This window comes from Lytechinus variegatus, chromosome 7 (assembly GCF_018143015.1).
Source record: "Lytechinus variegatus isolate NC3 chromosome 7, Lvar_3.0, whole genome shotgun sequence".
NCBI lineage: Eukaryota > Metazoa > Echinodermata > Echinoidea > Temnopleuroida > Toxopneustidae > Lytechinus > Lytechinus variegatus.
This window is the reverse complement of record NC_054746.1, coordinates 21,458,202-21,481,227: the sequence shown is the minus strand read 5'-3', so window position 1 is coordinate 21,481,227 and position 23,026 is coordinate 21,458,202. Positions and strand designations below refer to the sequence as shown.

Genomic DNA, 23,026 nt, shown 5'->3' with positions numbered 1-23,026 from the left:
TAAACATTGCCACGATTGAACAAAATTAAACTGAAAAATAAGGCATTATTGTGCACCATCTTCCTCCAATGTGATAAAGCATGCTCTATTTTTCAAAATATTACCAAAAAATAATTAGAATTTGAACACAATGAATATAGCATATATATATCATAAATTGTATTTACAGGTATTTCATAATCATATTTATAACCTATAAACAATGAACCAATAGTAATGTTTAAGATACAAACAACATATCTTATCTGCATGATATGTAAATGGTTTTTATTTCATTAATTTAAGGACAATCTAATGCGCAAATGTGAGACAATGTGCATTTTTAGTTTAAATTCAATTGAGTTTTACAAGCTGTTCAACAACTGCGCAATTTGTTACTACTCATCCAATCAAACATCATTCCCAACCTTGCAATATTTATATCAATTAGAAAATTATTACTAATCCAGGACAAGGAGGATAAAAACAATCCTGATCATGTAGACTTTATTAGTGTTCTCGTCTTATGAATACAAATTTCTTATATTTTCATGTAAAGTCATTTATATTTCCATAACTGACAAACAGACATCTACACTACCTATTGTAGTGATCTCACATGTAGATGCTTCTTTATGTTTTCTTTAACAGGTATTATTTAATTATTCTGGTTTCTTTAGAAATGTCAAGATCAGTGCAGATGTTTCATACTAGCATTTTTTCTCCATAATCCTACTTTTTTCTTTGATTTTAAGCATGAAAACTTTTCTTCTTCAGATTCTAGCAAGAGAGCCTGATCACACTGAAAATATCTGAGAACTGATTTCACATGCAAGAAATATGTATGAGTAGACCATAATATTATTATTTACAACAAATAATGCATCCCTAACCATTCTTCCTACGAAAATCCACACTTCAGTAAGAATCTTTGATATCATGATTTACCTGGTTAAAAAAAAAATGCTTGGGTAAATCAGAGCCTGGTATTAATCTTTGTGACCAATCATGCAATCGACTGCTACAATAGAGCACTCCCAGATGACGTCATGACAACAGGACAGAACAATAGAAAACCTGTGTATCAGACCATCAAAACAATGATCTATCATAATTTCAATGTACAGGTTTTCTCATTAGTCCTCCCAAATGGCTGCTCACCATGATCACTTTTTGTTTCGGGACAAGGAAAAATTAAGGATCATCTTTAAGCTGTTATATTTGTATGGCAGAACCAAGGATAAAACATCCAGGATTCAATACTATTGCTACAGTATATTACTGACACATGGACATCCAGCAACTCCACTGCCAAATCCAACAATGGGGAAAACATTTACAGTAATAAAATAGAAATCTTTCATTTACCACATTTCAAAACTTAAGTGGGAAATTTTCTTCAGTATTACAAATGTCCACTCATGAATGAAAACTTATGTTTATGGCTTGGCAGTCAATCTCTTTTAAAGGATTTGTTACAATCCTTGTTCATTTTAATATATAAGAAAAAATACAATCTGGACAGATTCACCTCAGAGAACTTTGACTCTTTTGATGCTCATGTCACAGGTGAATAAAGTGTGCACTGTGAAATGAGCACTCAAACAATCAAATCTAATACAATAACCACAGAATCTAGACACTGAAGATTCACAGAAAATATGGCAAGAAATTATTTGACTTCACACTTTTACACATTCATTTTTGGGCTGGACCTAAGTGTGACTCAGTGTTGAGCATGCAATAAAATGAGAAATAAATTATGATTCATTTTCATGACTTGACTCACATTAGGTGCTGGAGACTAAGAGCCTGTGAAGGTAACCTAATTTATGCTTTTAACACCGACATCACCATCAAATTTGAATGGATTTAGCCCAGAAATAAACAACCAAATTTGTAGCTTTTCTCTCTCACTCCCCCCCCCCCTTCCTCACACTCCTCTTCCTACTTATTTCTTTCTTTGAGTGATCAATCATGGTAATTTTGATAGTCCTTAGAACAACTAGTTTTAATTTGTCCATATACATGTAGGCCCACTATTCATCTACAGAGTTGTTAAATGTTTTACCTGAACACATTACCCAGGTATTTGTTAAGCGTAATATTGGCAGTTTTATAACAAATGCCAAGAAAAGGAGACAAAACTGGAAATTATGAAATTTTATCTACTATAAAGAGATACACACCAGCAATACATGTTCATTATATTCTCTCACTGTACATGTACATTACACCAGAAACAGAAGCGTTCTTCCTCACAAATGCACTGACTCACTGGAAAAGAATAGAATGGTCTCCAATCCCTTCTCTCACCGCCATCATCATTGTGGAGCTGTATGCAGTACCCTGTGCAGTGTTCCACGAAGAATCTACCAGTCAGAAAAACGGGTGTGATGATGGACAGCAACAGAATGGTGTCCTATCATTTCTTACACCACTGCTGCCAATGCCCTCTGTGTAGTGTTCCACAAAGAATCTACCAGTCAAAAACAAAGGGTGTGATGATGGACAGCAACAAAATGGTGTCCAATCATTTCTTAACCACTGCTGCCAATGCCCACCCATTTGCAATATCCTCTGTATAGTGTTTGACAAAGTGTTCATTCAGAAACACTCACATACAGGTGTCGGATGCCAGACTGGAATGAAACAATCCTGATTGCTCATCGTTATCATCCTGCTATGGCAATATCCAGTATGAAGTACTCTGTCACCTTTCTAATTTAGAATTAAATATTCAGAAACATAAACACAAAGGTGTGTTGTTACACAGAAGCAAAATAGTATATCTCTCCATATGATCACCATATTGCAGCTTTCCAGTGTCTTGTATCCACGCACAAAGAAGAGACACCGTCCAACAATCCATTTCCCAAAACTCTCCTGCAAGTGTTTGTGTCTAAAGCTGACATAGGATGAACGTGAATAAGAAAATCAAAATGGTCTCTGCTCATTTGCAATGCTCAGGAATAAACTATAGTTTATATTTACAGATGATAATCTTGCAGGAGATGAGTTGCACAATAAAGGCCGTGCCTGGATGAAATGTCTATTTACTGGTAGTGCTTTTAAGGGCTTGGGAGCTCTTCTCGCCTCTTAGCTTCGTTCAGAAGTTTGTAAGCCTGTTGATCGAACAAAACAAAAGTAATATTTCATCAAAGAAATTATTCTACATCACAACAAATTCACACAAATACATGTATAAAAGATCCAATATGGCATTTAGACCCCTATATGAGATTTACATGTATAACAGAGATTGAGAAATCATTGAGTATAATGTATGTAGGGACATGTGATGTAGTCTTGAAACGGAGATTTTTATGGAGGGATGATGAAGAGCCACTGATGTGAGAATCTCATGCCTAATGCAAGAGACTTGAAGTGTCTGACATACTGACAGTGTTAAATGGTTTCAGTAGGAACTAGAACGAATTGGACAATGTAGGATAAACCGAAAGATCCTGACCACGGCAAATAAGCTACATAATACAACAAGATTTATGCATATCCACTGTTTGCCAGCCGAGTATTTTGCCCAAGAGTAACTCAATTATAGTTCTTATTTATTACTGTTGACTTATATTGCGTTTCTCACCAGTGTGAAGTCAGTGATGTTATTGTGTGTCCGGATGTTTGTGATTACTAAGGTTCTTACATGGAAAAACTGGGCCATTTTGTATTTTCCAGATTACACATTTTATTTTCTTCATGGTTGTCAGATGGAGATATTATGGGTACAATTCAGTCAAGCTTAAAATGATAAAACCTATAGCTGTGAACTACTTTATGTCACGCTTATTTCCTGCCCATTTGGTGCAGCTTTCCATTTCTATCTGCATTTAGATTATACATGATAGTTTTTCCTGGCATACCAATCTTGATCAAATAACAGATTTAAAGATATTTTTCAATTCGGTAAAGAGCTGCAGGTATCCATTTTAGCACTATATATTTATGTTAGCAAATTGAAAAATAAAAAAATGTAATCTGGAAATAAAGAAAATAATCAACCTATTGTATGTACAAACCTATGTAATCAAAACCCTCCATAAAAAGTGTGACGGCAGGTGTTTCACACAGTAAAGACGCATGATAAAGTTTACTTTCAAAACCCACAATATTTTATAGGCAAAATACTGAGCTGGCAAGCAGTCAATATACAAATTGCATTATTGTGTTTTGTAGCTTATAGGGTTTTGATTTGCTAATTTCACTTTTAGCTTCAGATGGGGTCTGTAATTTGGCCCAAATCACAAAGGAGGATTAAACAAAGAGCAGTTACAAAACCATGGACCATGCAGATATTGTGTATAATTTAGCATGTACTCTAAAAAGGTCCAATCGTATAGACATGCTTTTTGCAAAGGGTGCTACAATAAGCCAGATTATAAATAAAATCTGCATAGTCAATAGTTTTGTTCCCCCTCCTCGTTTAAAACCCTTTAGTGAATTTGGTATATATGTATAAAACTCCACGTGGTAATACACTGAAAAAATTATACCTTTTGTAATGCGACAATCCAAGCAATGGACTGTTTCCTGGATGAATCATCAGGGACCGTCATAGTAACCTCTCTCGTCTCATCAATATACTTATATAGAATGGTCACAGCTTTAGGAATCATATGACCTGCAAATGTAAGATCAAGAAAGAATTCATGGAAGTCTTGATTTTAAATCTCAAATTATATATAGCCCTGAATTATGTGATGAGTAAAAAAAAAATCATGCTATGCTATATTGATTTTCATGGCATAACAAACATGAGTGAAAACATGAATGTTGCTTATAATGTGCATGTGAAATGCAAGGAATGCTTGAAAATATTGCAAGCAATTACATGCACTAAAGACAAACACAGATATCTATATCTGGGGCATAGCATAATAAAATAAACCATTTAGGGTTTTAAAAAATAACATGAAAACTAAACACTTCACAAGTCAAAGAAATTTGGGGGAAGGAGGATCTTATCAAATAACAGGGTTGAATAATGCACTATAGCAGCTCATAAGATGCACTGCTAAATTTGAAAGGAACAAGACATTCTATGACAAACAATGAAATTTTTCAAAATACAGAATCTGACTTGATACATTGAAACTATAGTAATTAAAACATCAACATACATGAACACAACATGATGTTAAATACACTGTAGTACTAATACACCTGTTTACCATAATTCAAATTGTATGCATACTTTTTAAACAAAGGTTGCTGATAGCTCTGGAAAACCTGAAAACTGGCCAGAGAATGCCAGACCTAGCAACAAGTAATGTATGCAAACTGACTTCCATGTTTTGTAGTTCATCAATGACATTTCAAATGAATACCATGTTACTAGGACTCCAGGTAAGAAGCCTCTATGAATTTACTAAACAGGTCTATTTACAATAATACGACAACATCTACGAGTTGTAATAGAATCAGGAATGCATAACCAAGCAAGGGGTGTGTCAAGACAGATCACAATGCAGCTAGACCTGAGGGTATGATGCCCCTCTCTGATCTCAGTCACTCACCACAATGTCCAATGCGAAGTTAAGTGTGCAAAGGAAAATAAATGTGAAAGCATTAGTGTGTGTTGGAAAAGGTGCTACTGATGACTACATGTACAGCTGCAGAATCAAGTTTATCATATCAACCAAAAGGTAAGTCTCCCAAAATTATTTTAACACCACTATGGATTTCATAGACAGAAGTACTTGATTTCTAGTCATGGGAACAGCCACTGAAAGCAATTTTACCAGCATGAGCTATTTCTCATGCACACAAGTGAGTGAATGACAGGTTTCCCAGCAACATTGATTTGAATAGAACATGAGCAAAATCTCCAGGTGGGTGTTTCATAAAGCTGTTCGTAAAGTTACGAACGACTCTACGCAGGACTGTAACATGCTTTTTATGTAATAACTCAATTACATAGAGACATCATATAGCATAAGAAAGGATCACCAGTCGTGCGTAAAGTCGTTCGTATCTTACGAACAGCTTTATGAAACACCCACCAGGTTAAGCCCCATCTGTTGTACGTGGATACTTTATCAACCTTGCAATAATTGTGAGTTGGTCTTGAGATTACAATTTGGAAATGACTTGTGATCAGATATTAACCCGAATCACATGCAGCATGTATGGGATCATACACAAAAATCTAGCCCAAATATCTTTAATAGACATTTTTGGGATCATATTTTTGAATGTTACAGCATCTGAAGAGCAATTGTTTTGTACAGAGCCCTTTCCCTAATTTCATTTATTCTTCCTAAATAACTTTATAACCCATAGTTTGTTTAGTAAGTTTGATGGGAGTTATATTTTTATGAATTTGTTTGAATTTTTCACTGATATCATTGCTTCACCTTGAGATAAAAAAAATAAAATTTTAAATTGGATATGTCCCTTCGGACAAATGGTCTGCACCTTGATAATATGACAAGGTTCTGTGGAGTAATGATCAGTTAAAATCAATCCTCACTTTTTCACCTAAAACATACAAAGTCTTTTTTTTCTCCAATTTCCTTGTTATCTATCTTTGAGAAATTGGACCGAATCCTCACCATTGACGTTTGTTTCTGAAGTCATAATCTGTAGGTTTTGGATACTGAGTAGAGCTACAGGATCATGAACCCACATTGTTGTCTTTGTGTTCTCTTTATCAGGTTTCTCATCATTGAACAAGATATTCCTGAAAAATAGGGATTAAACGATAAAACAACTTAATGACACAAATAAGAACAGCAACATAATTATTCTGTGAAAGACTTTTTCTACCAACAGGTACAAAAGTTTTGCAATTTTTGTCAATCTCATTGCTGTGATTGTGCAACCATATGTTCTATGGTGCTCCATGCATTCCCAGACTGGGCCAGATTGAATTCTTTTTCATACCATTATTTTTTATCCCATATAATCATCAATACTCACTTGTATTATCAACATTATTAGTAGTACCATTAATAGCACTGGTAGTCTCTAAATTTTATACATACTGTTGTTCTATATCTCACCAATGAAACAATTTTCAAGCATTTTAGTTGAGTGAACTGATGTCAACGCAATTTCATTTTTCTGAACAAAAACATTTTAAAGCTACATTTGATGCATAATGACATGGACATGAATGGAAAGACATCATGCTTGAAAAAAAGGAATTGAGCTTTTGGTAGTCAACTTTAAAAAGAGAGGTACAATTTCATCATTGCTAACAGGGTCAGAAATAATTGTTATTTTCATGTCGCTATTTTTTCCTTTCAAATTGATGAGATTGCCGAATTAAGGGGCCATTTCGTCATTTAGAGGTATTCTTTTTTTTAGCATTAAACAATTTTGCAGTTAAAGCAAATATCATTATTCTGCAGTATGTAGAATATCTATTTTCTAAATATTCTTGAATATTTTTTGTGGCAGATATTGGGGGCAACTGTAGAAAGACAAAAGCTAGTCATCCAGAAGCATTCCATTTGAGGAATCTTAAAGGAGAAATATATTGATTATGAATGTGGTCTTATTATACAGTGCGTCCCAGAAAAAACGAAACCGATATTTAGTGATGATTTATCATGACTTAATCATAAATAAAATAGACAAATGACCTATCAATATAAAGCTTAGAATCTCCTCTTTCATCTGGTATTACTTAGATTATTTCTCATTCACGCATGAGTGAGCAAAAACAATTTGAAAAGGGGATACCAAAAAGTCACTTGGCGGGCCGTATCTGTGTTTTAAAAAGAAAACCACATTTTTAAAAAGTTCAATATCTGCTCTTTAATTTGATACCTCAATTACAAAAAATGGTCAAGAAATAACAAAGCTCTGGTTATTTGAAATAAGGCTTGAATTTCAATAATTTCAGAAATGAAGAGGTTTTACAGGCTAGCGTTCTAACTCACTCGACACTCCGTTTTGTTAACGATCAGCCATGCATGAAGTCTTTTGTTACCGTGCGATAGCTTCTGTGGGAAACCGGTGAAAACAAGTTTATTTAATGAAATTAGGGAAATACAAGCATTATTTTGAGGGATCATAACTTTTTTAATTCTCGACCATTTTCTGTGATTGAGGTATCAAAGAAAAGAGCAGATATTGAACTTTTTAGTCATGTGATTTTCTTTTTGAAATTCAGATACCCCCCGCCAAGTGAGTTTTTGGCATCCTCTCTTCGAATTGTTTTTACTCACTCATGCGTGAATGAGGAATAATCTAAGTAATACCAGATGAAAGAGGAGATTCTAAGCTTTACATTGATAGGTCATTTGTCTATTTTATTTATGATTAAGTTATGATAAATCATCGCTAAATCTCGGTTTCGTTTTTTCTGGGACGCACTGTATATCAATGGAAAGGTAATGATGTGGGCATCATCAGTGGGTCATTCAAAAATACCGAAAATAATACAAAAAGGTGAAAATCGCCGATTAAAAAACGCTAAAATGCCCCTCCGAAATATGCCTCGCATCGGTCTCTGAATTGACTGGAATTTGATGACGTCACTGTCTGTACGAGAGGCGTGATTGGCTCTCCCACGTGAAGCTCCACTTGCATGCAAAACCTGTTGCGTGGGTACGTTTTCTCCACACTGTCACTGAAAACTTCTATCACGAAATGAAAGAAAACCCAGAATTTTATCTAGATTTGGACTTTCAAATTGATGAATTTAAAGATGAAGAGAATGATGATGAAGTGAACAACACAGTGACGTAGTTGGAGGTAAATTGGGGGAACTATACCGATGATGATGATGATGATGAAAATTCAACTTGCCTGACGATCACAAGTCATGTACATGCCGATTCGCTACCAACTCATGCAGCTGCTGCTACAAGTGCTAGCTACACCGCGCGGGCCAAATTAAATCCATGAAAATGAATAACCACATCCAGACAGAGTCTATCATAAGAAGGAAAATAATGATATAACTGTACTTACAAACAAGTGAATAATCCGAACCTGAAGGCAAATCAACTCAACGAATAGCAGCAGACGATATGCACCGACGATAAACTTCATGTGGCTGGGATAGATTGTCACTCGTTCTGTTAGAGAGCATGATCGGTTCATCACGGACGGACATTTGATAGATTTTGAAAGTTTTGAAGGCTTGTAACAAATTAGGAATAAGATGAACAAGGTTCCTTTGTGTTTTATAGTGAAGGGTAGGACATAGTATGCTGAATGATTAAAAAAGTTTGTTGCCATGGTTACCTACAAACACAGGTATCCACTAAATATGCCATATCACGGACGGACAAGATAGAAATGTGGTTTTTAGAATTTTTGTACATTTTTATTGTTTCTATCTAAACAGCTTTACATGGACCAATTATTGTTAATGCACCTAACACTCGGGTATGTTAGCTTCTATGTTCAGCATATTGAATTCTTAACCAATATCAAACTTATGAGAGAATTGCAAATATTTTCCATCATGGACGGACATCTCGGACGGACATCACGGACGGACACAATTAAAATACAATGGAAGTACTCTGTAAAAAGTTCTTAGTACTTTTTTTGGTAAACAAATGCAATTGTTTTGATGATTTGTACATATTTTAATAATATTAAACAGTATTAGTTGCACAATCAAGTTGCTACAACTTCAATCAAGTTGCTGCAACTTGACTTAAGATGTAGCAATTTGATTTCTATGCTAGACGCACAGTATTTATAATCTAGACATACGATTGCTCTTAACACATTTCTTGTCAAAATCGAATGTAAAGAATAGGTGATGTATAATAAAAAAAATAAAAAACGTAAAAAGCCATTGATATGCAGGCAGAAAGGAGCAAATTCACATGACAGTCCTTTTACTTTCAGAAGATGTTAGTATTCATAGAGAATTAGCAAGTGAAAAGACTTTAAATGAAAAATTGACATCCTGGTTCTTCCCGCATACATTTTTTACATAGTTTTTATGGCTCAACTTACCCCAGACGATGGCACAACTTACCCCACAGATGGGGCAAGTTGAGCAATTTGACATCCTTTTTTTCAAAGGTCACAATGACATTCAGCGTGGGGGTAGAAAGTTATATATAGGTGAAAAATATTTCCCAAGAATCAAATTTAAAGGTAAGGTACTTATTTCTACAATATTACTAGTCATATCAATTCTAACGTGCAAAATGCAAAAAGTGTCACAACTTACCCTGCCTTCCCTATTGTCTTTTTAAAGTGTAGAATACAAGTAGGTTCAAAATCAACAGCTAGTTGATTATTGATCATGTTGATACAAGTATTTTTATGATCATGATGATTTTAGGCATTAATTTTCCAAGAGCAAAGATGTTTTCTTAAGGTCCAAAAACTAAATCTAAAAGATTAACAGGTCGCTGATCCTTATGCTTGTTTGTTGGATCAACACTTGTCAGGGGCTCTCTTTAAATCCATCTTTTGCATATATCAAAGCGGAGACACCCCATAACATCAACAGCCCTCATGTATTTAGGCCCTGACCGAATCGAAAATTGAAATTGATATTCCAATCCAAAGCTTAACTTCTAAACACTGCAGTGCAAGCTTTATGCATTTTCACAGTTTACCAGATAAGCGATTTGCTTAAAATTAGCTCCAAAATGGACTTCGAAAAAAGGTATTCATGTAATTTTCACAAACCTATGTTCTGTTAGAAGCATTGTGAATCCATAAGTTTGTACATGGAAAAATTGATTTTTCTGCTTATCAGATTATGCATTGCATTCTACTTCTTCTCCATCACTTTCTGCAAGCTTGAATTTATGAAATCTACAGCCATACTTTGTTTCCCGCTTTTTGGCATATACATGTACATGTAGCTTTTCAACTCTATCTGCATTCCAATAATGTTCCAATAACAATTTTCCTAACAATATAGCCCCAATAACGGCCAAACAAAGATATCACAAAAAAATTGTGAAGAGTTGTAGGCTTATTCCATTTGAGTTCTGAATAATTCTCAGAGCCATTTTTCACTGCAATTAGAAGCTAAAATTAAACTCATAATCTGCTCAGCAAAGTTTCTCATTTGCATATATGAATCTTTCCACAAGTATTTCACTCGTCCGTCCGTGATGAAATTAATGTCCGTCCGTGATCATTTTTCATTGATTTATTATATGCATAAAATGTATGGATTTTAGCTATGTTCAAATAAAATGATGAACAGTGTCCAGTGAAATACTTCTACACACTTTTATTTCTGTTTCTATTCTGATAAAGAATAAAAAGCTGAATCCATAGACATTATCCTAATAAAAATGATCACGGACGGACATTAATTTCATCACGGACGGACGGAAATGTTAACATCTACAAGGAAAGTTTACTTCCCATATTTTTTTCCTACTAATTTATGTTTGATGATAGATTAATGTTCAGAGTGCAAGACCATTAAAAAAAATTGGAGTAACTTTGAAAACAATAAAACTAGAGTGAAATGAATTTGAGTGAATTAACTTTGTCCGTCCGTGATCAAATTAATGTCCGTCCGTGATCATTTTTGACTGAGTTTATGATATGGATAAAATGTATGGATTTTAGCCATGTTCAAATAAAATGATGTACAGTGTTTAGAGAGATACCTCTAAACCTTTTTATTTTTTATTTCTACTCTGATAAAGAATAAAAAAACTTTTCATCTTTTTTTCCATCACGGACGGAAATTTCAAAATGGAAATGTTAACACCTACCAAAAAAAATTACTTCCCAATATTTTTTTTCTACTATATTATGTCTGATAATAGAGAAATGTTCAGAGTGCAAGAACATCCAAACCAAATTAGAGTAACTTTAAAAACAATAAAACTAGAGTGAATTTAATTTGAGTAGAAATGTCCGTCCGTGATGAGAGGTAGCAGCACCCCCATGAATAAAATGGACTATTCCGGTACTTTCGGAATCATCAATCTTCATGAAACTTAGTTTTTTGAAACCTGAGATATCAAAGATTATTTTAAAAGCAAATTTGATAAAAGTACCTTAAAAAAAAAATTTCACCTCAATGCGAACCCTTAACCGATCATGCTCCCGATGTAATTTGTAACTCATTAATTTGACAAAATTACGAAACTTGGGGAATTATTTATATAATAAAAATAGAGTAACATCTCTTATTATTTTTTGTATTACGATAAAACCTGTTTTGAAGGAAAACGTTGAGGTAAACTAAAATTACATGTAAAAGATCATCCCCCAACATACACGCGTAGCTTGTATGTCATTGCAAACAAACCATCTCAAACATGCACGCGTATTCCTTCCTTGCTCGCCTTGCTGATTGAGAGCTGTGCAACACGTGCATAGATCTATTCTCTCAGTCTCAGCCAAGGCGAGCAAACAATACGGCATGTGTTGTTGTGATGGTTTGTTTACGATCGCATGAATGGATGATCTTTTACATCTAATTTCAATTTATCTCTACGTTTCCTTCAAAACAGGTTTTATCGTAATTCAAAAAATGATAAGAGATGTTACTATATTTTTATATAGATAAATAATTCCCCGAATTTCGTAATTTTGTCAAATTAATGAGATAAAAGTTACATCTAATAGAACGAGTGACAATCTATCCAAGCCACATGAAGTTTATCGTCAGTGCATATGCCATATCGTCTGCTACTATTCGTTGAGTTGATTTGCCTTCAGGTTCGGATTATTCACTTGTTTGTAAGTACAGTTATATCATTATTTTCCTTCTTATGATAGACTGTTTGGATGTGGTTATTCATGTTCAGCATGAATTCAATTTGGCCCGCGCGGTGTAGCTAGCACTTCCAGCAGCATGAATTGGTAGCGAATCGGCATACATGACTTCACTTGTGATCGTGTTGCAAGTTGAATTTTCATCATCATCATCATCGGCGTGATTCCCCCAATTTACCTCCAACTACGTCACTGTGTTGTTCACTTCATCATCATTCTCTTCATCTCAAAATCATAAATTTGAAAACCCAAATCTAGATAAAATTCTGGGTTTTCTTTCATTTCGGGATCGAAGTATTCAGTGACAATGTGGAGAAAATGTACCCTTGCAACAGGTTTTGCATGCAAGTACAAGTGGAGCTTCACGTGGGAGAGCCAATCATGCCTCTCGTACAGACAGTGACGTCATAAAGAAATCCCCAATTTCGCGGACGTAATTCTGCGTGTTTGAAGCATTCAGAGAGAGAACTTTAAACTATCAATTAACTGAGTTTCATCGGTCTCCATGATAAATGATGTACACCATCGTGTTCTCCTTATTTTCTCCTTTATTGTGATATATGATTCTCCATTTTTACGATTTTCAATATATTTCTACTTTAAGGGTGATTGGGCAGTGATGCCGGCAAGATCAACCGCCACCATCATACATTTCTTTCCATGGAGACATTGTTCATTGTGGATGACTGTTACATATATATACCTATGATTTGATGTCAGCTTGCAGTAACTGCTGGTTTGTCCCTCTTCCGGGGTCTCCACTGAAAAGTAACAGCCTGAAAATTCAAAGATAATAGTTATAACAAATGACATTGGCATCTTTTAACATCAAGGAAATATTTCCATCAAAAGTTACAAAATGGAAATTAATTATACAATTTTCTTTCTTAATGTCAGCTTTTGAAAAATAACATCCAATTATTTTCATCCACCCCCTCCCCCCCCAAAAAAAAAGAAAACCAGAGAAATTACACTTCTTCCCTCAAAGACCTAAATGTAAATTGTTTAGTATATATAATGTAAAAATACAGCAGATTTCCAACTTAAATTTGCAACAATTGTAGTAGATCCTAGAAAATTAAGCAAAGACAAGAGCTGAAATAATGCATATCAGATGAATTATTGTATGTCTTTCACTACCAGTATATCTGATTAATCCGTATGGGGATAAACAGTAGATGATAAAACAAACCCTGATCCTACCGTTCATAAGTGCCTTTAAGTGCTTGTTGAAGAATTCATTCTCTTTCCTAGTGAAGGTTGCACACTCCTCACACAGTCTGACTGGATCTACAAAGTTCATTCGAGGAAGGAGAACCTTTGTTGAACAGCATGGCCCACAGAAACATTTACCACATCGCCGACAGTGGTGCTATGGTATATGTAATAATAGATGAGAGAAAAAAAAGGAGAAATGAAAATACTGTCTGGTAATATGATTCAGATGTAATTTATGCAATATCAATTAATAGGAAATGACTGTTTTCTTTAAAGTTAGTAAAATAAAATGATTTTTAGTGAGATTTTCCCCCTTTTCACTCCTAGTACAAGCAACTCGCCTACATATATGCCCTCTCTTTATAATCATAACAAAAAAAAAAATGAAGAAATCTTTTTCTAAAGGTTAAATCCGTTTTTGGAATCAAAACAGCATAATCATGTTCAGTCCTTACCTGTAAATATGTATTCAAAATAATACCTAATAAGCATCATATTTTTTATAATTTTTATATTGTGCACTGTTTTTAAATCTGGTTTGACGAGAAAACCAATAAAAAATCATCTGGAATTCTATGCAAATAACGTGTGACTCCTTGACCCGAGTGACTCTTGTTTATTTCTTCATCAATGTGAGTGTGTTTACACAAAGCAAAGAGGTATAATGAAGCCTGGTGATTTCAGGTCCAAAGTCCAGAAATAAAGACCTTGTAGTGAATCATGCCATATCATATTACTTAAGTGATACGAATTTGAGACACCTTTTCCTTCCCATCGGGTAACATTTCTTATATACACACACACATCTAGTTTTATACTTGAAAATGAGGTTAATGCTCTGTGAGTACTGGGTTGTAGTTCAAGAATACCAACCAGAGGAAACTGTGAACTTGAAAAGCATTTTTACTAGTTAAAAATCCCAAGTAAATTTGATAAAGATAGCATTTTTTTAACAGTAATTTTTTTTTTAGCAAATACACATTACCAGGTATTTATTTCCTTGTTAACTTTTTTAAATCAATGGTGTTGCATGGTAAGAGTTTCAAATATCAGTTAAAACTTATAGACCAAGTGATCTATCTACCAGTAGAGGTGGGCTATAGAGGGTGACATTTTCAGATCATGCTCATCACACCTTAGTTTGATGAATTAGTGCACACTGACACCATAATCAGGAAAAAAAATGAAAAAAATGTGAAATCCAGGGTGCCCTGGCCGTAAAACCCAAAAATCCAAGATGGCCGCCGGATTGCCTAAAAAAACATGTTTTTGGCCATAAATTGGTCATTTTTTCATCTTTTAGCCTAGTTTTGGTGTCTAAACCTATGTTTTGGGGGTCACTGAACTCATTTATGGTATTCATTTTAATATATTAGTGTTAAATTTCATGTTATATCAGTATTTAATCAAATTTCTACTTATTTTCTCCAAAATGCGAATTCTTACAGATGACGTGTGCATCACAATCAGCAGTTTAAGCTTTCCTTTTTTTTTTCTTCTTGTCCCATGCCCATTATCCCAAATGTTATCCACTTTGTATTAAAGTAGGCCTATGCACAATAGTTCCAGCACAGCTCCCTTTCTCACCGCATGTAATGTATCGCTATTATCACTCGATCTCCTCATTACTACAAACATCAAATAGGAGCATCTCTTAACAGTCTCTCTAGTCTCTACACATGTATTGTATGTGAGTCACACATGTGAGATATTTGATGCAGGCAATATTATCTCTACCCTTGTTCAGCATGAAGTCAAGTTAGGGCTTCGTGAAAATTTAATTGCATACTATGCCATACATGCCGACCCTGAAATCCTTCCTCAAGAAGAGTGTGGTCGGTTGTAGCAGCATTACAGGCACTGACAAAACAAGTATAGTTAGGATGGACACAAGTCATCCATGTGGGAGACCTTTAGAGTGAGGTTGCATCTGCAGGGAAAACAAAGAAGCACAGCCTCTTCAATGAACAGCAATTTGCTCAGATGGGATACACTGCTGCAGTCATTCTATATCACATCCCAGAGTATGAGGGGACATTGCAGAACATCAAATCCAACAACCTACTTGTTCAAGCCTGCCATCTGTACCTTGAGTGTGACTTAATAGTCATGATAGCATTGAAGATATTGGCCTGGTTCACATACTGCATAACCCTGCAATGTGGAAGTCAGCTCACAGAATGATCTAGTGACCATCCTCCCACATCTTAATAATGATCTGCTGAATAACAAGACAGACACGCTGTCTTCATACAAGGTACCATACTCATTTCAAGTGGAAAATCCTGAGACCTTGTAGGCATTTATTTTCAGCAAATGTGTCAGCAAGCTGCCAAAGATTTGACTATTCGGAGAGGAGGTGAGTATGGATTTATGCAAACGGCAGAAACAGGTTTTGCAGAATCTAGAGCAACTAACTCTAGAAACTCACACCAGAAGATCTCATCAATCTACCTTCAAACAATTTGCAGTGTAAGCGGAATCTGTCAAAGTTTGACAAACAAGCAAAGCTTTCTGCTGCTGCTTCTAATAGAAACTTCACTGCCAAGGGTATTTGAGATGATATGACCTTGAACAAGTCTGGTGTAGTAAACTGGAAAAAGCGACCCATATAACATTGCAAAAATGTTGGGTAAGAGTGAGCAGAAATGGGTGGAAGAGCAAAACATCCTTTCGCAGGAAAATCTTCAGCAGAATGTGGCCCAAGCACAGCAAGCAGTAGAGTACCAGGTACATATATGTTGTTAGTGTTGTTAGTGTTACAGAAAAAAGATGGGGAGGTCCATTAACGAACATTGATGAGCTTCAGGAATGCCAGGATTCAACCAAGGTTTAAACTATGTTACGTGCAGAGCTGTCATATCGCAGACACACATCCCATCATCTAGATTACTTGGTGCGCCAACACTTGTACAAGGTCAACCAACTACCGTATGTGAAACAGAAATGAAGGTGAACTTGACTCTTCTATTGACTGGAGGAGAAACTGATAATCTCCCTGCCCAATGGGATCCAATGGGATCACACAGTCAACTGCCCATTCAAACCTTGAAGAAAATACTAACGGACTAAGAAGTGGGCATCAATGAGTTCTGCAATGTGAGTGTGATATGGGATTACGACGATGAACGAAACTGGTATACCTAATATCGTGAGGGATATGAAATTGAGCACATGGAAAGATACCAGAACTTCAAAGATTAAAAGGGGCAGATCAGCATTAGCACTAGAAATGGCCAAAGCAAGCTGATGTACAGACAGTACTGCCGATGCAGATTCTTCTATGTACCGGTAATGTAATTGGCTCATGGGATACATCTTCCAGCAGAAACATTGCATTTGTGCTTGACAATTGGCATATCATTTTACAATTAAATACGTATACCCACAGTGGAACTGTATAGTTCTCTCTGACTGGAGGTCTGATGACCAAATAATTGGTACTTTAAAGCAGATACAGTATTACATGTAGTACTGGCTCCACAGTTACCATGCATGCCGACTCCGAATTCACTAGCCACATACAGGTGGTAGGTTTTTGGTATATTTCTCGAAGTATTGTTTAAATAAAAAAAAATTTAGTAGCTAGAATTCATTATTACCTGTAGTAGTATCATAGCTAGCATGACTTAAAGAAAATACAGAAAATAAAGTACAAAAATTGCGGTTGGGGTAGGGGTGAAAGAGAGGGAAAATTTAATATTAAATATGGGGAAAATGTGAGTTTAATGTAGAAGGTTAGGTTTTACACCAAAGAAATCATTATATTCAATTTCTTTGACCCCTAAAACATGGGGTTAGACACCAAAACTATTACAATAGACCAAAAAATGACCGAGTTACAGCCCAAAATGTCTTTTTTTAGCCGAAACGGCGGCCATCTTGGATTTTTTACGTTTTCGGTCAGGGCACCCCGGATAATGCATTTTTTTCATTTTTTTTTCAAAAGTGGTGTCAGTAGGCACAAAGTCATCAAACTAGGGTGTGATGAGCATGTTCTGAAAATGTGACCTAAAATTGACCCTCTATAGCCCACCTCTACTACCAGTACAGTGCAAGGCATTTACTAATTTCCAAGTTTCATGAACTAGGTCCACATAGTTTTTAAGTTGATGGCATTTCGAAAACTTGACCAGGTTAAGTTAAAATTTCATTGATTCTATTGACCCTAAATGACCTGAAACCTTAGTCATGTCACCTGAAACTCAGGCAGGATGTTCAGCAATCCTTCAAACACTTTTGTCCCAGTTTCATGAACTAAAAACCTGTCCATATACTTTTTAAGTTATTATGACATTTCAAAAACTTTATAAGATTTTCATGTTGATGCAGCGGCGACTGTAGTCTTGCTCAGTTACATGTATGCAGGCGAGAGAGACAAAATTTAATTTGTGTAAAAGATGCTACGTAAATGCCCTTGAAGTAATTGAAATTTGAATTAAGGCATTGATCTTTTTTATTTTTATGAATTAACTAACACAACTCCAGCCACCAGCAAGCAAACATATCTAGAAAAAAACAATATCATCCATAACAAAATCATCAAGTGGAATTTTTTTTTACATAAATGCAATAAGCAGTGAATATCTACAAAACTACATGTAAAAAGGGAGACCCCCCACCCCCAAAAAAAGCCAACAAAACTCAACATCAATATCACATATTTCAATGGCATAGAACTGGAGTTATGGATACCCCTTCCCCATGTGATCTAACCTCAACAACTTTAGTTTTCTGCATACTTTTTTAAAACCAGGCTTGTCAGAAATAGCAGCAATAAACGAATGTTAACTGATCCCGGCAATACATGGTTTAGAACAGGTTTAAAGAAGACTCTATAAAAAAAATCAATTAATTTGAACTGCTTATTAGGAAACAGGAATATTTACAATAAAAAAAAGAAATATGCAATACTTACCCTTCTTTTTACCAGATCATATTTAGCTTGGCATTTCATGCAATAATGACACTGTAAATAAGAAAAAGCAAAAGAGAATCCGTTAACAAAACTCTTGATCATCAATTTTTTTTCCAATTTCTAGAGATTTTAGGTTACTCCAGAAGAGAGTATTAAACTGTTTTTAAAAAATCTGTAATTCCTACTGTATACATACAATCTTACTTCATAGAAATGTTTGTTAGAAAAGAATGGTAAAGGAGATGTGAAACACACAGGTATATACCCCTTCATGATCAGCCCCATTTGTTTCCTTCTCTTCCTTAATTGCAAAATAAAGAAAATTCCTTACTCAATAAATGCTGTTGGGCAATTGGTCCCCTAAAAACTGTTTCGCTTCCCTGTGTTTTGTTGCTTTGGACAATTTTTGGGGTTCATTCGAACCCCCTGAACCCCCCTGGCTATGGGCCTGATGATATAGAAGCAGGATTTAGATTTTTAAACTGACAAATACAATCTTTCCTCCATGTACATTAAGACAATTGATATAAGTAGCAAGTTGTTCTCAAACTATTCTTTCAAATCACTTAAGTTGGAAAATTCAATGTGTCAGATGAGATTGAAGTTCAAAAAGAGTATTATCATTACATCAAATAATTTTCACACGTTTAAATTATGCACCCATTCACTTTACACATGATTTGTGGATTTTGATTAGAAAGGCTGCATTTTGAGGTTGTCACCTGAAATTCCAATATTATTCCCCATTTTAAGTCAGATTTTATAATGTGCATCTGTGTACGTATTGTAAAAATTGTGGTCGTTGCATGTCTCCTTTTATTAGAATCATGCAGATACACGTATGTGCAGACAAGGGCCACTGTGCAGACTTGGGGCACCTTTCTGCCAACCATATGAAGGGGGCCCCATGTCTGCGCACCTATCTTTTAAACTTAAGATTTAAGTTTAACATGAATTTTTCACTTCTCAAAAATAATCAGTTGATAATGTTCCTTAAATATTCTTATACGTGTGCCAGAAATCTCATAAAAATTTGAAAGAAATATATGATTTTCTTGAAGAAAACCTCATCCAGGCTTCTTGAGATTGAAGAAAAAAATGGTGCCCCATGTCTGCGCACCCATTCACTTTAGTCACACAAGTCACTTGGTCACATATTAATTAATTGCTCAGAAGGGGGAAGAAAATGTCACTCTCATATCAGTATCATAATGATTTATTGTTGAATTCAGATTTACAAAAAGTAGAATATTTCAATAAATATTTTATTGATTTGCCTTCTAAAATAAGCAATGAAATTCCTCTTATTCAAACATCATACAAAGACTTTATGTCAGTTCAAAATCAATCCTCATCCTTGTATTTTCGACCAACATCTGTTCATGAAATATCTAATCATGTTCCAATTTTACAACCATCAGACTCAAAGGCATGCGGCTCTGATATTTCTCCAAAAGTCATTAAAAATTGTATTCAATGCATTGTTAATCCCCTAGGTGATATTTTCAATTAGTTATTGATTCAAGGTATTGTCCAAGAAAAACTAAAAATAGCTAAAGTAATCCCAGTATTCAAATTGACTGCAAAAACATTATGAATTACAGAACTGTTGCATTGTTGTTACACATATTCTCAACAAGAAAAAAAAAGTATACAGAAGACTGAACGATTTCCTTGAAACTTCATAATATCTTGATCCCACAACAATTTGGCTTTCAAAAGAATTGCTCTATCATTTAAGTATGGGCATTTTGAATTTGGTAAAAATTAATAGTGGATAATTTGTAAGGGTGTGTTTTTTAAATTCATCGAAGGCATTCAACACTACTGATCATGATATGTTATCAAACAAGCTTGAGCATAATGGTATCCGTGGTGGGGTAGTCTCGGATAGTCTTAAATTGGTTTTTAAAAAATTACCAGAATAGATTACAGCATGCATTGATCAATGGAGTTAAATCACAATCTAAGAAGGTAAATTATGGGGTTACCAAGGTTCAGTCTTTGGTCCCTTATTGCAGGGTGCTACATAAGCACTTGCCCGATTGCCCGGGGCAAGTAAAAGTTAAAGTCGGGCAAGTGTTTTGGAGTAGACCAAAACTACTTGCCCGAATTGGGCAAACAAAATTCTCACAGTAGAATGACCAAAATTAGGTAAGGTCTCAAATTGTGAAAATATTGGCAAAACATTGGCAAATTTTGTTACCTTTTGCGTCAGCTCCGAGAAAATCTGATCTTCTCGACAATTAAGCATCAACAAATCACCAGTTTACAGAGGTCTCCAAATAAAACATGATACCAACCAAATTTACGACATTTTAATAACCTCCATATCTGATATAATTACTTTACCTTTGTCTGCTTTATTTCTTTTCTAAGTAAAGCTTTGAAAAACGATTGTGCGCGAATTAAGTTCACACTTTTTTATGACACTTTTTCAGCTGAGCGTGCATTAGTCGATCGCCATGGAATTTTGAGATCGCGATACAAGGGAAACCCTTGAGGCTTGACCTGCTTTTATAATTCTGTCAAGCGAATTTGACTTTGGATCATGCCTTCCGTCTGGTATTTGTCTTATGATTTGGATTAATTTTGTGTGAACTGTGGGAAATTTTTGATTGGAAATCAACTTCATGATAATTTTTTAAATGTGTGCAAATTATGGTCACCCTGCATGCATCATATAGACCTAGGCCTAATTATAAATAGTTAGGGCCTAGGCTAATATCAAAATGAAAAAAATCATCACAAAGTGCAAGGCAAGGCTAGGTTATTCCTGTCTAAGTTAGACATTGACCCAGTTCCAATGAATATGAAATTAAATGAATTATTTTCACCTTTTCAGCAATTATGCAATATAATATTAAGCACAAGCAAAAAAAAAAAATACCCAGTGCAGTGGCAGTGCATCATTAGGTGGTTTCAGACCGCCTCGAAGTTCGCCAGTTCCAGGTATTCTCTGATCGGGAAATTTACCCCGATCAGAAAATACCAGGTATTTTGGTAATGTGAAAGCAAACTACGCGTAATTTCCCCGAAAGAAAATACCCGCTAAATAGTAGGTACTTGGCGAAATTACGAGAACTTTCGTGGGGATTTTTCCAAGGTCGCAGGTATTTTGGCGATGTGAAAGCAAATTACGGGAACTTTTAGCCGAGCGTGTCGTTGGGCGCGGCGGCGTGGGTGGCTGCTGGGCTAGTGATTTTGAATCTCGCGCCTTGCCTGCTTATCAGACCATACTGCGCATGCTCGTAACTTCGGGAACTTATCCCGAAGGATGTGTTTCGGGGCGGTGTGAATGCAGGAATAATTAACGGGTATTTTTTAGCCTTAAAAAGTTCTCGTAATTTAACGGGGATTCTTGTGATCGAGGCGGTTTGAAACCGCCTACTCATGCATCATCACATCGCTTTTATCACAACACAACACACTGCACTGCGTGCCACCACAGACTCCAGTGCAAAAATCAAACAATCAATGTTCTCTACCTGTTCGTCTGGAATCCAAGGTGGTTCTTGTAGCTGAAAAGGACTTGTGTCTTTCTCTTCAACACTCACCATACGGAGCCCACTTTTACTCCTCACCAACTGTTTGCCCGACGTAGCCATCATTTTTTATACATTTCTGGTTGAACTTCCAAGAAGAAAATCACAGACTTGACATTGAAAACATCAACACATTATTTTCTGCATGTACCGCCTACTTTCGTGCATTGTCGCCCTCTCTCGATGCGACCGGGGCGCGGCGCAAAAAGAAATAGCAAAAAAAAATGTATATATCACCAACAACTCAAAATCAAGGATTCCAAACCCCAATTTACCATTAGATGGCCAAGTTGCCATATTAATACTTCAAAAGGGGCCCAGATCCCTATATGCAGGTCTGTGTAATTTAAAAAACGTTCATATAATTGCTTCTCTTTATTGTTCTCTGTAGGTATTATAAATTAATTTTATTAAATTTTGTTTTCATTTACTCTTTGTGGAATTAGCCTATTTTGTAGTGGATCCATGCAAAGAGGGAGGGATCGAGTCATTGAAAAGTTGACATGCAAAAAATAAAGTAACAAAACCAAGGAGAAATACTGGGGTTCCCTCTCGAAAGGACCTGCATTCATTTTTCACTTCCAAAAGTGGGGACAGTCAAGAGAGGAACAATATACCAAAGGAGGGTGATATTTGTGTATAACTCAACAGGTCAAAGGGGTGGGATCCA

General features: G+C 35.4%; 1 protein-coding gene across 2 annotated transcripts; it reads right to left on the bottom strand.

The window, feature by feature from the left end:
• Positions 1-726: 726 nt before the first annotated feature.
• LOC121418731 (zinc finger FYVE domain-containing protein 21-like) lies at positions 727-22,532 on the bottom strand. Of its 2 annotated transcripts, none has more exons than XM_041612808.1 (7): positions 22,300-22,532; positions 18,812-18,862; positions 13,879-14,047; positions 13,379-13,451; positions 6,549-6,676; positions 4,488-4,597; positions 727-3,104 (listed from the first exon to the last, which is right to left on the bottom strand). In XM_041612808.1, exons 1-7 carry the CDS (start codon positions 22,420-22,422, stop codon positions 3,051-3,053), a joined length of 708 nt encoding a protein of 235 aa, XP_041468742.1. In that variant the 5' UTR covers positions 22,423-22,532; the 3' UTR covers positions 727-3,050. The 2 variants fall into 2 exon arrangements, with proteins under 2 accessions (XP_041468742.1, XP_041468741.1); XM_041612807.1 differs by having other exon boundaries at positions 4,488-4,615; positions 22,300-22,530.
• Between the last annotated feature and the right edge of the window lie 494 nt (positions 22,533-23,026).